The sequence below is a fragment of the Pyrus communis genome, chromosome 8, assembly GCF_963583255.1.
Source record: "Pyrus communis chromosome 8, drPyrComm1.1, whole genome shotgun sequence".
NCBI classification, from domain to species: Eukaryota; Viridiplantae; Streptophyta; class Magnoliopsida; order Rosales; family Rosaceae; genus Pyrus; species Pyrus communis.
In genome coordinates, this window is record NC_084810.1 from 23,655,375 (window position 1) to 23,671,905 (window position 16,531).

Here is a 16,531-nt window from a genome sequence, read left to right on the forward strand (position 1 = left end):
CACAATGATCAGTATATTTTAATTAAGAATAATAATATTTATGACTTGAAATTGTATTATATCAAACACCAATCTATGGTCGCCTAATGAACTGTCGAGGCAACACGCCTTGGAATGTATGGGCAATGGCTGTATGCGTGTGTTGACATAGAGAACACCTTTTATCCTCTATGGAATATTAAAATTTCTGAAGTACAGTGAAAGTTGGCTTCGTATTGATTCACATGAGTGGACTGGAAGTTTACGAGGAAACCAGCTAAACACGGTTGATTCGAAACTGATGCAAAGTTGAAAGGCAAATACCGTGAATCTGAATTGCACATCTTGGCAGACATTATCATGATACAGTGATCCACATTCACAATATGTGTATACAAAAACAATATATACATATATAGGCAGAGAAGGGATTTTTTTTTAATTTTTTTTTTAAAAAGGGGATAGTTGTGAGGCCACACCACATTGAACTTTAACTAACCGAACCGTCTATTTACCAAGTTGCACCTCATAGATCATTATTCTTGCAAAATATTAATCAAATCGGAAATATTTGATGCATCTATTTGTGTTTAAAGAAATTGTCCAACATTTTGTTCTCTAAGAAACATTGAAATTTCATTATGATAATTAAATAGGCAAATGATTTTAGATTGAATTGATTTTTGCAATGATGGTCTATGAATCGAGACTTACAAAATAGACGGTCAAATCATTGAAGTTTGATGTGGAGTGGGTCCCACAACTAATCCCTTTTTCTTTTTTCTTTTTTTTTTTTAAATGGGGATCCTTTCCCGTAAAGGGCCTATATAAACCCTTGCAAAGTTTCTTCTTTCATTGATGTGAGACTATTTTATCTTCACATCCTCACACGCCCCCTCACGTGTAGCGAATTTTAAGCAAAACACGTGGACAACTCGAATTGGGTAACGTGGAGCACCTATGGTTGTTGGGGTCCGCACGTTGGTTAACCTGCTCTAATACCATGAAGAAAGTTGAGGCTCCACCATAAAACCAATCGTCAATGGGAGTAGCACAACCTCTTGTAAGCCCTTGCAATGTTTTTTCTTTCATCGGTGTGATACTTTTTTACCTTCACACATCCTCACAGTTAGTCAATCAAACAAACATTTCTATATATGTTGCATTACAAGATCCAAATGTTTTCTAATATAAGGTAACATGAGATAAATGTTTCAAAAATCTCACTCAAACATTTTCTCCATAAAACTTAAATCTTTTTTTTTTTTTGCTAAAAATGATACTTAAATCTTTATCCTAGCTAATATATGGGTCACACAATTCTCTTCAAATCAGATTGTAAAATTGAAATATGTTCAATAACATACTTATTTAATAGACTGAATATCAGATTGTGTGATTGAAATATGTTCAATAATATATTTAATTTAACAGACTGAAACTATCATGCTCTTGATACTCGAATGCTACAAGAGCCTTGTCTTCCTCTCTCTAGCTTCTATAGATAGCACAACTCAATATATGGTTCTCAAATACCTTGAAGCCCGAACTGTTACCACGACCTAGTAATCTCCCGTCTAAGGTACTAAATTGTGATAGACACGCATGATAACTGCAAATAATAAGATGATTTAAAATATCAAACTAATTTAGGAGAATCACCAAACAAAAAAAAAAAGGATCACAGAAATGTTTTTCAGCCGAAAGCACTAAGCTCACACCCTCTGTGTATCTATATCAATTATTCTAGTCAAGAGCATTGTCTCACAGCAGGCCCAAAGTCTATGTTATATATCACACACTAAAGATCTAAGGCAATATGGCTAAGAGATGATGGGCTTGCACGTCAAAGCCTTAATTGAAAAGGTCAACCTACTAAGGCAGCGAGGATGTTACTTAAAGTAACAGACCAACTTAAGTTTAAATCTCAATGACTTTGATGTGGAGTTTTAAGGGATAATTTATTTGAAAATATAATACAAAGACTTAATTTTCATTCGGATAATATTTCAAGATTCAAATTAACTCATTACTCTAAACCAACATATGATATATGTTGGTTAAGCTTCCTACTTGTAATTATATTTTTCTTTTTAATACTAAAAGACGACATACAAATGAGATATATATATCCTCAAATTACTGAAATAACACCGAGATTTTTCAGTGTCACACCAGACAGTAAGATGGGCTGTAGATGGGGTTCCGAACAGTGACTTCTCTGAAAAAGCCCCATTTAAAGTAAAATGTCGTATACTTTCTAAGGTTACTTGTATGCTTTGCAGACTGCTACTACTATTCTGCTGCACACGATGGGCATGGGATATAATATCAGCGCGACCAACGACGCCCCACAAACTGTCGAATACCAACAACACTATATGGGGCTTCTTTATACGTTTTCTCCTCCTCCTCGAATCTACTAGTACTACGTATAGCTGCACATACAGAATAGAACCCTACTATGATCAAATATCTAAATTATTGCTTTCATCAACCCTTTTAGGTCACGTGCTTCTTGATGTAACAAGTCAACAAGTCTTTCATTTGGTCCCCAACTCCTCTTTTCATGGAGTAAAAAGGCATGTAATCGTAGGGTCCTCTTTAACCCTTGTCCGTTTTCCTAGCTGGAGTCTTTCAACTGATATATATTCAGGCCTTGAACCAACCAATGGCTAGAAGATAAGATGCCACATAGGATAAACATACCATATATACAAATTCCCACTTACATCTTTATTCTCACATCTCTCATCATCTGTTACATTCAAATTTGAGTAGTAGAAAGAGAGTGGACAAAGATAAGATGAGGTACCGTTCTTTCTTAAGAAGCCCAAAGAAGGAAGAGCAACAAGTGCCGGACTGTACCCATAATTCTGGTGAAGAATTCTCTGACACTACTAATACAAAATTAGATGATGTTTACACCAATGGAGACAATGATCATGAGGTTGATATCATGGATGATTGGGAGAGAATTTTGGGAATTCAAGAGGAAGAAGATGGAAAATGGCCGAGCGATAACATGTACAGCGGGCACAAGCTCAATTGGGATTTTATGGATTGGGATGAGTTTCCCAATGGAGAAGAAGAAGGGGAGGAGATAGAGCAAAAGGTTTATCAAGGCACTGATAAGTGCTTTTTTGAAGAGGAGAGCTACTACAAAAAAAAAGTAGTAAAAAGTGAGAGTGTAGGGTTTTGGGATGATGATGATGAGAAGAAGGTGCAGCTGAATTTGAATTTGAATTATCAAGAGGTTTTGGATGCTTGGTCGGACCGCGGTTCTCTTTGGGCAGATGATTGTTCACTTTCTTCCATGGCTAGCAATGGCAATTATGTTAGTGCTTGACTAACTTTATTATATATTATCATCCTTTTACTATTTTCTGACCTTGTTTCATATTTCTTATTTCCCCAATTTTAAATAAAATGGATTGATATAACATGCATTTCTTCTGCATTCTTTCTTCTTTGTTTCAAAAGAGATTCGCTATTCACACTCTTTGTTGTTCTCTTCGCTTTTGTAAAGAAGTGTAAATAACACTCGTCATAAAAATGAGCACATAGTGCTTCCCTTTTCAAAATGCTTGAGGTGTGGAAACCCCTTTTAAATGGTCTACAATTTAGTTTTCTTTTTTTAGGTGAATGAGATTTAGTTTGTTGTTTCTAGTATGTAAATTATTGTATTGATTTATTTTTTTTTCCACAGGATCACATTATCAATTGAGATTGGTTTTAAGTAACAAACTCCACAGATTGTAATAAATCAAGTGGGTTTTGCATATATCATGAGCCTTTTAATTAACCAGAATGTTATGTTAATCTTAATTATGTTAATTAATTGTGTATGATCATCAGATGGGCGAGGTGCCGGTAATGGAAGAAGACAAGACAAGAAGAGAGGCAAGTGTTCTAAGGTACAAGGAGAAACGCCAGTCTAGGCTCTTCTCCAAAAAGATAAGGTACCAAGTCCGCAAGCTCAATGCAGATAAAAGACCTAGACTCAAGGTTTTTGTCTTCCTCCCTATATCTCTCTCGTTTTTTTCCCTAGCTAATTAATATTCTGAAAGTTTGAAATTAATTTTTTTGTTATATTTCTTTGGTGTTGCAGGGTCGATTTGTGAAGAGGGTTTGATTTGCGACGTGAAGATATTAACTCAACAAAAAGAGAGGACGAAATATCTCAACAAATATCTCACTCAAATATCCGTGGACTTAAGCTTTTGCATATGTTTGTGTTTGTCGCTTGAAAATATCTCTAATTTAACTACATGGAAAACAAAAATTGAATATATCTATTATTTTAGGGAGTTGATTAGTTCCAAAAACTATCTGTTTCTGGGGTCTACTTATCATGAAATTGTATGGTTTCGATATAGTTTGATTCATAGCTATGTGGTATATATGGCATGGTCTTTTCCTGGTATTTAGTGATGGGAACTGCACCGCATGATCGCGAGCTCGATCAATCACATGATGGGAATTGGACCTCATGATCACGAACTCGATCAATCACATGATGGGAATTGGACCGCATGATCACAAGCTCGATCAATCACATGGACTATCATAAGTGGTTAATTTCAGTGGATTGTCAAATGTGTAATTATTGGATATGGTGGGATCAATATTGGTCATATATATAGTGGTCCATGTCAAAGGCCATTTTCTTTTGTTCTTTATGGGATTTTTCTTTACGTTGTGTCATTTTCTTTATAATACGCCAATGCTAATGCCAGAGAGCAAATGCTATAATTAAAAGATTTTAAACTTTGGTTGCTGAAATAGAAAGAATGATATGAACAACCTAAATGATAGGGCAAGATAATGGAAATGTCTAAAGTACTCGGGTATATTATTCAGATGCGTATATTGTTGAAACGGTGTCTATAATGAACGACATTGTTGATATTTTGAATATATTGCCTATATGTTCACACAACAATATTGATATTGTTGATAATAGCTATAAATAGTTGTCAATACGAAATTGTTATGTTGTTGATTTAACGTGAATAATCTCCCTTCAGTTTCTAACACTTTGTCATCTTCATCTTCATCGCCATGAATTTCTCAAATACCTCGCAGCTTTTACTATCAAGAACAATCAAGTTATTTTCTTAAACAAACTTGCTCAACCATCAAACACCCTCCAAACAACCCAATTCACAAAAAGTCTTTCAAATATAGTCAAAGCAAGAAGCTTTAGATCCAATAATCTACACGAGAGAAACAATTGCAAAACCGAAGACGAAGATTAATATGAAAGAGCTGCAAGTTGTAGAAAAATGTTTAGATAAGACTAATTTTAGGGTTTTAATATATTTCTCTATATTCTGCTCTCATAAGAGGCAACACATATATATATATACACACACACACACACACATACTCAATCCTTGTACTACAAGGAATATTAAAGACATAAAAAGAGAGTTATACCCAAATTAGGAAACACAATTACATTCCTATTGTATTATTGTTGACTCACGCCAACACTCTCCCTCAAGTTGGTGCATAGATATCACTTAGGCCCAACTTGTCGAGTGAGTCTTGAAACCTTCTTGCAGAAACTGCATGAGTTAGAATATCTGCCAACTATTCTTCTGTTTTCACGAACGGAATGTCAACCAACTTAACATCCAGCTTTTCTTTGATAAAATGTCTATCCACCTCAACATGTTAGGTCTTGTCATGCTGCACTAGATTGTTAGCTATCTCTCGTGCTGCTAGATTATCACAGTACAACAACATAGAACCTTTTGGTTTAAACCCTATCTCAGTGAGTAGAATCCGAAGCCATAAAAGCTCACAAATACCATGTGTCATTTCTCTGTACTCAGCTTCAGCCAAAAACCTTGCCACCACATTTTTCTTCTTATTTCTCCATGGCATAAGATTACCAGCTACAAATGTGAAGTATCCCGATGTAGATCGCCGATTAGTGATATTTCTAGCCCAATCTGCATCGGTATACCCTTTCACCTCCATATGCCCATGCTTTATATACATCAACCCTTTTCCTGGAGCTCCTTTTAAGTAACTTAGAATTCGTATTACTGCTGCCATATGATCCTCACTAGGAGCATGCATAAATTGACTTACTACACTTACTGTGTAAGCAATATCTAGCCTTGTAAGAGACAAATAGATCAACCACTCTACCAATCTTTGATACCTTTCCCTATTCATTGGGACTTGATCCTGATAAATTGCTAGATGATGATTCTGCACAATAGGTGTATCCACTGGTTTACACCTTAACATACCAGTTTCAAACAAAAGATCCAATACATACTTTCTTTGAGATAAGTATATTTCTTCCTGAGACCTATCCACTTAAATTCCCTATAAGTATTTAAGTCCTCCAAGATTTTTCATCTTAAACTCAGAAAACAACTGCTCTTGTAGACGTTTGATTTCCATTGTATCATCATATGTGATAATCATATCATCTACATATATGATAAGCAGAGTTACCTTGCCATCCTTGCGTTTGATGAACAATGTATGGCCTGCGTTTCCCTTTCGATACTCATACTTCTTCATTGCCTGGGTGAACCGCTTAAACCACACTCTGGATGACTGTTTAAGGCCTTATAATGCCTTTCAAAGTCTACACACTTTCTGACTGGAGTTTAAATGCCATAACCTGGTGGAATATCCATGTACACCTCTTCCTCTAAATCACCATGTAGAAAAGCAACTGTCTTAGAGGCCAATCATGGTTCGCAGCAAGAGATAATAAAACTCTAATGGTATTCATCTTTGCCACAAGAGAAAAACTCTCTTGATAATCAACCCCAAAGGTTTGGGTAAAACCTTTTGCCACAACCCTTGCCGTATATCTATCAATTATTCCATCTGCCTTATGTTTAATAGTGAACACCCACTTGCACTAATTTCTTTCCTTTGGGAAGTGGGACCACACTCCATGTATTATTCTTTTGTAGTGCTTCCAATTCAACTTTTATTGCTTCTGTCCATTTCGAATCTTTTAAAGCTTCCTCCAGTCTGGTGGGTATTTTGATGGTTTCCATTTGCTGAACAAATGCACAGTATTTTGTTGAAAGTTGATGAGTAGAGAGTCTAGAGACATAGTTTGAAATGGAATACCGCACATTTCCTTCTGGAGAGTACCTGTCTGGTGGTTTTCCACGATTTTGTCGAAGAGGCAACATATAAGATGGTTCAATAATTTCCGAGTGAGTACTTACCTCAGAAATATCCGTTAAAGTATGAGGGAGTTTGCTACTGTCTTCTAACTCATTAGAACTATCACTCGAATTTAGGGCAATTATCACCCTTGAAGGCCCACTCGGACCAACTCCACCATAATTTGGGCTGTAGACAACAACGTCAGCATGCGACCCATCATTATTCTCGCTGGGTACAACATGCGGCCCACTTAGGCAAGCATCAAAAGGTCCTAGCCCATTCCCTCTGCCCTGGTCAACACGCCCATCAGGGCAGTCACGGTTAGCTTCATCTGGGCCAGTTTAGTCAGTAGCATCTAGGCCGATTTGGGCTAAAAGCCCGTTTGGGCTATTTACAGAAACAGTAGGCATAATATCGAACCAACCATAATCTTCACCTGAGGTTGTCTTCCCCTGAGGAGTATGGCTGGGAGGGAAAAATAATTCGTCTTCAGAGAAGGTAACATTCATGGTGATGTACGCTATGTCGAATGGATGGATGATAACATCTATAGCCTTTTTGTTGAGGATGAAAGCCAAGGAACACACATTGCACCGCACATGGATCAAGCTTGCTTCTTTGATTTTTGTGAAGATGAACATATGCCACATAACCAAAAACCCAAGGTTTGAGATGAAGAGTGGAAGGGAGCAAAACATGATCAGCAAGCACGGCCAAGGGGTTTCTAAAAGAGAGAACACGCGATGGCATTCGGTTCATGATATAAATAGCATAAATGACTGCATCAGCCCAATATGTCTTGGGTGCACAGCTACCAATAAGAAGGGCACGGTAATTTCAAAGATGTGCCAATTTTTTTGTTCGGCAAATCCATTTTGTTGTGGGGTTTGAGGACACATAGTTTCATGAAGAATGATATTTTCCGTAAAAAACTGAGAAAGTTCCTGATTAAGATACTCACTACCGTTGTCTGACCGAAACACTTTAACAGGGAGTGAATACTGAGTATAGACCATGTGATAAAATGCTTTGAAGATGTCACCCACATCACTTTTATTTTTTATGAGGTACAACCAAGTCATTCTAGTGCAATCATCAACAAATGTTACCAACCAACGCACACCATGCTGAGTAATAACCGGAGATGACCCCCACACATCAGAATTAATTAACTCAAACGAAATTGTTCTTTTATGCAAACTCGGGGGATAAGAAGCTCGATGACTTTTGACTAATGTGCAAACATTATACTTTAACGAAGAATCTGAAATATTACCAAATAATGACGGAAGTAATTTTCCCAAATAACCGAAGGAAGCATGACCAAGACGACGATGCCACAACTGAATAGTCTTCAACTTTCCATTATCACAACCTTGAACTTGATGAACACGGCCTTGTGTAACATCATCAACAAAGTACAACCCCTTCCTCTTAGTGCCACGCCTAATGATCGCCTGAGTTAAACAGAAAAACGGAAACATTTGCACAACACAGTCTAATTGCTCAGTGACTTGTTCTACAGATAACAAATGGCTAGAGAGTGTGGGAACAAGTAAGCAATTGTGTAAGGAGAAAGTAAGAGTGAGTGCAATCGAACCCGTCCCTGTAACTAGGGCAACACGTCTATTAGCAATGACAATACTATCCCGGGATGGTGGTGTTGTAAGGTTAAATAAAGTATGATCATAAGTCATATAATCAGTAGCTCCGGAGTCAATAATTCAACCCGTATCATGATCAATAGATGCAATCAAGGCTGTACCTGTGTTACCTGGATCATTGGATTCCTCGTTTGAAGCAGTCATATTTAACAAAGAGGGTTGCGGGCCCAATTCATCTGGGTCTGCTTTCTGACCGTTTTCCGCGGGTGGGCAGGTTGAGCCCATGCCTTTTGGACCGGCTGCATAGCCTGCTGTTGCTTTTCCATGGGAGTGTCGGGCTCCTGACTTGGCAGGCCCGCTTCCAGATGCTGCAGCAAGTTCTTTTCCTCATTGGGCCCCTGACTGGTCAGGCCTGCTTCCAGGCGCTGCAACCTTTCCTTGTTCGCATGGGTTGGTAAGCCCACTAGCAGATGTGACCCTCTCGTCAACCATAGGTTGTGGCTTTTGTGATTTATTCTTTCTGTTTGATCCTAATTCAATATTCTTATGAAAGTCTCTTCCCTCGAGACTTTCAACTTTTGAAAATAGGTAATTGCTTTTGGTCTCTGGTTTTGGCAGCTAGTCAAACAACTCTTGGCTTTCTGCAGTCGGCTGGGCAGCGGGCAAGAATTTCTTTATTTATTTATTTTACGCGGGCAATAACTGAGACTAGGGTTGAGGAAGTGATAGGCCGGAAGCTATTCTAATGTCAAGATAAAACTAATTTTAGAATTTTAATATATTTTTCTATATTCTTCTCTCGTAGGAGGCAACATATATATATATATATATATATATAAAAAGTTATTGACACTTTAAAAATTTCATTCTACACTCTTCACAAGTGTATTTTTCTTTCTAAATATAAAAAGTTTGGAGTGCCAATAACAATTCTCATATATATACACACACATACTCAATCTTTGTACTACAAAGAATATTAAAAACATAAAATGAGAGTTATACCCAAATTAAGAAACACAATTACATTCCTATTGTATTATTGTTGACTCAGGCCAACATGTTTCTCTACTTATATTAATTGTGTTTCTTGGTTAAACTTGTACAAATGTTAACAAATCTCTTCAAAAAAATGCTAGAGAGACCATGTTTTATAAATCACATTTATACCATACATATCTCTAATAAAACAAGACTCACATGTATTACGAACGATACTCCTATTAAAAATATCGTTTGGATGTGGTAGCATCACCCCTACAAACCAACAACAAAATAATGTCACCGTTATTTAGCTCAATTCACCGAATAATGAAACATGTCACTTAACAAATAACAAAAAGTAAACTAAATGATGTGTCATCAATAATAAATAAGTATGTTAATCAACACTTCAGTAATAATCTAATTATTAACTACCAGGTCATTTAATTTGTAAAATTTAATCTCCCTAGAACCCTTCTTGAAGATGTTGTAAAACAACTAATAATTTGATAAGAGTAATGCTGGAGAGACTAAATTTGTAAATTAAATGATATATCACCAATAAAAAAATAAGCAGGTTAATCAATATTAAATAATAATTCAATTGTCAACTTTCATGTTATATTTAGTTTACAAAATTTAACCTCACTGCATTAATAACTATAAAATAAAAGGTTTTCTTCTTGTTGGAATAAAATAAAAAAGTTCGAAAAACTTTGATGCTTTTGTGACTGTGCTGAGAAATATTCGCACTAAAATAGATGTTGGGTTGGAAACCATTGCCCTGTGTTTGTCGTCTTCTTTCCGCGTTCTTCTTCTTATCTTCCGTCTCGGACCTTCGGACTCTCCACCTTCCTATCCGATGGACTTCCCAAATTCCTCTCCAACCATCACACGCCATGTGGCCGCGCTGCCGATACCCGGCCGCGGCCACATCAACCCAATGATGTGCCTCTGCAACTCCCTCGCTTCCCTCAACGCTGCCGATAGCAACATCAACTTCCTTGTAACCTTCATAGTCACCGAGGAGTGGCTGGGATTCATCGGATCGGATCCGAAACCTGACAACGTAGTCTTCGCCACCATTCCCAACGTCATCCCCTCCGAGATCGGCCGAGGCGCCGACTCCCCCGGTTTCTACGAAACCGTCTTGAGAAAAATTAGAGCCCCGGTCGAAGACCTCCTCGACAGGCTCGAGCCGCCGGTTGCTGCCTTGATTGCGGACACGTACTTGGTGTGGTCGGTTGAGATAGGGAACCTGAGGAATATTCCGGTGGCTTCTCTTTGGACCATGTCCGCTTCAGTCTACTCCGTCTTTCATTTCTTCGATCTCCTCGTCCAACATCGACATTTCCCGGTAAATTTGGCAGGTACGTAAATAACAGCACTAACTCAGTAAGTTTTAAATTTTAACCTCCACGTTTAGTAATAATATCAAACACGTATGTTTTTGTTTGTTGCCGAATGTCAAATTCAGTCATGTTTTATATCAATTTGAGCATTGTGGCTTAACTAAATCTGCTTTTTTAGGTTTGTTTCATAACTATTTAGTTTTGAGTTTTTAATTTTCACGATTTGTGCTTGACATATGAGGAACCGTATATGAGGAAAATGAGGGATAAAGAAGAGAGGAGACAGAGGAATGAAAAACAAATCTTTTGGTGTGGTTTTTTTCTTAATAATTCTGATAATCTATTGAAAAAATCAAATCGAATCGGGTTGACAGCACGACTGGATTTGACGTTTGTTACAAGCTGTGTGTCTTATTTGTATTATGGATAATGATATCCACGCACTTATTTTAATCTCCCCACCGGTGAAGCCACATTAAAAGCTACCTGGCTGTAGTTTAGGTAGCTTTCGATAGAAAATAAAATTTTACATATAATTTTTACTAAATATAGCCCATTATATATTTAGTCTCTGATTTAAATTCTTTCGATTTAATTATATAATACAATTTGCAAATCATCTCTTTTTCTCACATTTTTTTTCTCATCGTTTTTTTTGTACATATATAAGTTTGAATTTGTTTGAATAATGAAAATACTTGGCTCAACTTGTGAAATTTTTTTTAAGCTAGCTAATACTGTAAATAATACAGTCTCAAGTTTCTTTGTTTATAAAGATTTAAATATTTAAATATTTAAGCTAGCCAATTCGGTAAAAAATTTCTACCTCCACCATTGAATTCTCCCATACACCTTTGTTAACTTTTTTGTCATTAATCGTTTTTAATTTATTCGATTCAACAATTTAAAATTGAAAATGGTGTATGAAAAGTAAAATGAACGGGTGGATAACACTACCCTATAACATTTTGCCTTTTATTTTTCTGTAGAAAGAGGAGAAGAGCACGTTGACTACATCCCGGGACTTCCTTCTACACGTGTGACAGACCTTCCCACGTGTTTCTACGCCGAAGGGCTTAACGTCTTGGATCGAGCACTAGAAGCAATTTCAAGCCTGTCCAAAGCACGATGGCTACTGTTGCCTTCGGTGTACGAGCTTGAAGCCCGAGTTATTGACGCGTTGAGGGAGAAACTTCCGATTCCTGTTTACCCTATTGGGCCCACAATACCTCATTTCAAGGTGGAGGCCCAGTCAAGGCCCATTGAGGCTCAACTTAAGCCCAACGAGTCCCAATATTTTGATTGGCTAGACAAGCAACCAAAAGGGTCGGTTTTGTACGTGTCACAAGGGAGTTTGCATTCAGCTTCCAAAGCCCAAATGGAGGAAATCGCATGTGGCTTGAGAGAGAGTGGGGCCCGGTTCTTTTGGGTGGCACGTGAGGAAGCTTTGGAGTTGCAAGAGAAGTGTGGTGAGATGGGGATTGTGGTGCCTTGGTGTGACCAATTGAGAGTATTGTGTCACTCTTGTATTGGTGGATTTTGGTCTCATTGTGGTTGGAATTCGACCTCGGAAGCTGTTTTTGCCGGCCTTCCAATGTTGACTTTTCCTATATATTGGGACCAAGTGCCCAATAGTAAGATGATTGTGGATGATTGGAAGATAGGGTGGAAGGTGAAGAAGGGTACGGGACAAGAAGAAATTTTGGTGACTAGAGAGGAAATTAAAGGGATTGTTAAAAGGTTTATGGATTTGGAAAGTGAGGAAGGGAAAAACCTTAGGAGGCAAGCAAGAGAGATTCGGGACATTTGTCGGCAAGCAGTTCAAAAGGGTGGCTCGTCTTATTTCAACATTGAAGCATTTATAAGTGACCTATCAAGATGTGAGAAGCATTGTTAATGACAATATAGTCTAGTGACATTTACTTTCTACTTTATTGTTAGAGATAATAAGTTAGCATCTTGAATTAATAAAGGAAGAAGCATTAAGGAAATTGTTGTTGTATATTAATTTGGTTTCATTGCCCATCACAAATATATATGTATGAGACAAATAGAAGAATCCAGGAGATGAACTTAGGACTCACTTGGGTGCTGTCTCAAAACGTGAATTATGACTTTTTGTATTGATGTGTAGAGAATATTACAATTATAAGTTACAATAAGGGGGTTTTTTTTTATTTTTTTTTTGAGAAACGATATGATATTCATTAAACGGCAAAGAATACGTACAACCTGAGGATAATGTGCATACTGGGCCTCGATAAAAACCTTGCCGGGGATTTCAACTCGGTCGAAGGGAAAAAGAGTGTCCCGCACAACAATGTAACCTACCCTCAGCTAAACAATAAAGAAATTACCTTCCCTCATCAACTAAAACATCTTGGAGTAAATCCGAAGGCTCCTCAAACCACATAAACTCTTGAGAACTCCCAATACCCATACGAGCAAGGTAATGAGCTGCAAAATGACCCTCACATTGCACATGGGTAAACCTTAAGTGATCCATCCCTTTGAGGAAGAATCTAACATTGTTTATTACAGGCCCCAAGGGTGAGCAATCTTCCCCTTGATCCTTCATTGCCATGAGTACCAAGCGAGAGTTTCCTTCAAAAATAACCTTCCAGTCGAGAGGACAATTATTTTTAACCAATAAAATTGCACTTTGAAGAGCCATCAACTACGCATGAAATGCAGATTGAGTCATCTCAATCGGACTTGTAGAAGCAACGAAAAACTCCCCCAAATGATTAAAAATTACCACCCCAAATCCCCCTCGACTCCCATTTTGACTCCATGCCTCATCAAAATTGCATTTGTCCCACCCAACTTCAAGTTTCTGTCACTGCTGCGCCTCTCGGCTAGCCTTCTTAGCATCTTTCTTATGCCACTTATGAAATTCAATCAACCAGCCCTCAGCGCTTATCACAACCTCCTACGGTGGGAGCGACTTATGGTTCCAAATCATGTCATTCCTTTGCTTCCAGAGAGCCCAAATCAACATCAAACAAAATTCAAAACCAGATGACTGAAGTTGCAGAGATAACCGAGAGATCCAGTGCACTAGAGACAACCCGTGATCTATCTCCACCCTTATTCCCAAACTTCAAAACCACACCGCCCTCACTAAAGTACAATCTCGTAAGGCATGCTCGACAGACTCGACTTGCCCACCATAAATTACACACAAATCTTCACTCATTACTCGCCGTTTGCAAAGATTCGAGCGTGTAGGTAATGCGTCTAAACACGCATGCCAAACACAGATCTTAACCTTCCCCGAAACATATGTATCCCATAACTTCTTCCAAAACTTCTCTCCCACACTACCAAAAGATGAAGCCGATGCTGCTGCATTTCCCCCCTTATAAACATTAAGGGCCTGTGCTACATGGTAAACACTCCTCACCATGAACTTGCCATTCCGTTCATGGTGCCATATTCGATGATCCTCCACATTGCTCAATCTAAAAGGACTGCTACGAATTAACTCCACTTCCTCCGAAGAAAATAGCTTATCCAATAACTGAATATCCTAGAGATTTGAGCCATTCCAAAATAGGTCAGCCACCGTAGCTTCAATGCTCCACTGCGCCGAATGAGGGGACAAAATCTGAAAGTAATGGTCTCTCGGCACCCAACTATCTTACCAAATGCATGTGCTCCTCCCATTACCCATCTGCCACCGTGCTCCTTTCTGAATCACCCTCCGTGAGGCTGCAATGCTTTTCCACACATAGGAGTAGTTGGCGTTAACCCGAGCCTTCAAAAAATCCGTCATAGGAGAATATCGAGCCTTGAATACTTAAAAGGGTTTTCGGTTAAAGGCTTTGGGGTTGGGCTTTTAATTCAACGGGCTGAAGACCCTAGTTTTGTTTAACCCAAAAGGCCTGGTTTCTTTGGGTTTGGACGAGCCAGCCCATTTCTTGCTGAGGAAGAAGACCAAAGTTTCCCTAGCTCCGGTTGACAGAAAACCAACACCCTAGCCTACGATCTAGGTACGAAAATGAAGAGTAAGACAAGACGAAGGGATCCATACCTTTAGGGTCTCTTGTCATTGGCAGAGAAGTGGTCGGAAAGTCGACTTAAAGTCGTCAGACCCACAGAGGAAATGGGTGTTCTTTGTGTTTCACAAAGGAGAGGTGGGAGAGAGTACGAAGTATGTGGGGGGGGGGGTGGTAAGTGTATCCTTGGAGAATGAGAGAGATATATAGATATGCGAGAGAAGGGGTACTGAGCTGAGAGAGAGAGAACTGTGAGAGAGAGAACTCGGGGGAAGAGAAGAGATGAGAGAGGCTGAGGGACAAAAGCTCCAAGGTGGGGCCCACTTGGCTCACCAACCAATCCCAAAAAGCAACAACCCAAAATAAAAATATCCCATTTTTGGTGAAATTTCATAAATGCCTTCCCAAATCAAAATCTGTCAAAACGATCTGGACGGGTTGTTACAAACTATATTAGCTTCACTAGAGAAATCTTCTTCTAAGAGATCTTGGGTTTGGGAGCATGTCACTAAGTGTATCATCTCGGAACTACAAGAAGTAGAAAATGATGGAAAGAAATAAATGGTGGAGGTACAAACATTGAAGGTTAAGTGTAACCATTGTAACACCCTTTTTGCATGTAATACTAGTGGGGTGAAACTAGTACTTACATTAAACATATCAATAAACATTGCAAGAGTTATAAACCAACTGATGAGTTGCAAAAGGTTATAGACAGTTATGGACCTTCTGGGGACATTAAAAATATGCTTGTTGCTAAAGGGTGGAGCCAAGAAGAAAGTGTTGAAGGTATTGTTGAGTATATTGTGATCGATGAGGTACCTTTTAGAGTTATGGAGAGTGATGGGTTTAGGCGGATGATGTGCAAAGTCCATCCTAGATTGCATGTTCCATTTCGGAAAACTATTGTGAGAGAGTTATTCAATATGTATGATACCATGAAAGATCAGTTAAAAAAAGAGATACACAAGCATAAAATTAGCTTGCCTACTAATACATGGACAAGTGTGCAAAATTTGAACTACATGGTGCTAATCGCTCATTTTGTGGATGATGAATGAAATATGCACAAAATAATTCTAAACTTTTGTTTGATTTCAAGTCATGAAGGCAAAGAAATAGGGAAGTTGATTGAGCAATGTTTGGTTGAGTGGGAGATTGAAAATGTGATGTGTATCTCAGTTGACAATGCATCAACTAAGAAGGTGGCAATTGAGTATGTTGTTCGTAAAATGCAGAAATGGCCTAATAGTAAAATCATTATGAATGGCAAGTTTATGCATGTGAGGTGCTTAGCTCATATTATCAACTTGGTAGTGAAAGATGGATTGAAAAGATTAGATACAAATGTGGACGCTCTTAGAAATGCTGTGTGGTTTGTGAAATCAAGTCCCCGAAGGTTTAGTTATTTCAAGAAATGTGTGGAGAATGAAAAGTTGGATAGTAGGGGTTT

General features: G+C 38.2%; 2 protein-coding genes across 2 annotated transcripts; both read left to right on the forward strand.

Moving 5' to 3' along the window:
* Positions 1-2,754: 2,754 nt before the first annotated feature.
* LOC137741430 (protein CHLOROPLAST IMPORT APPARATUS 2) lies at positions 2,755-4,596 on the forward strand. The gene is made up of 3 exons (XM_068481146.1): positions 2,755-3,316; positions 3,838-3,987; positions 4,091-4,596. The coding sequence occupies exons 1-3, from the start codon at positions 2,786-2,788 to the stop codon at positions 4,112-4,114; spliced, it is 705 nt and encodes a 234-aa protein (XP_068337247.1). The 5' UTR covers positions 2,755-2,785; the 3' UTR covers positions 4,115-4,596.
* A 5,843-nt stretch (positions 4,597-10,439) lies between these two features.
* Positions 10,440-13,085, forward strand: LOC137742436 (UDP-glycosyltransferase 87A1-like). Its single transcript, XM_068482302.1, has 2 exons — positions 10,440-11,095; positions 12,067-13,085. The coding sequence occupies exons 1-2, from the start codon at positions 10,588-10,590 to the stop codon at positions 12,972-12,974; spliced, it is 1,416 nt and encodes a 471-aa protein (XP_068338403.1). The 5' UTR covers positions 10,440-10,587; the 3' UTR covers positions 12,975-13,085.
* The last annotated feature ends 3,446 nt before the right edge of the window (positions 13,086-16,531 follow it).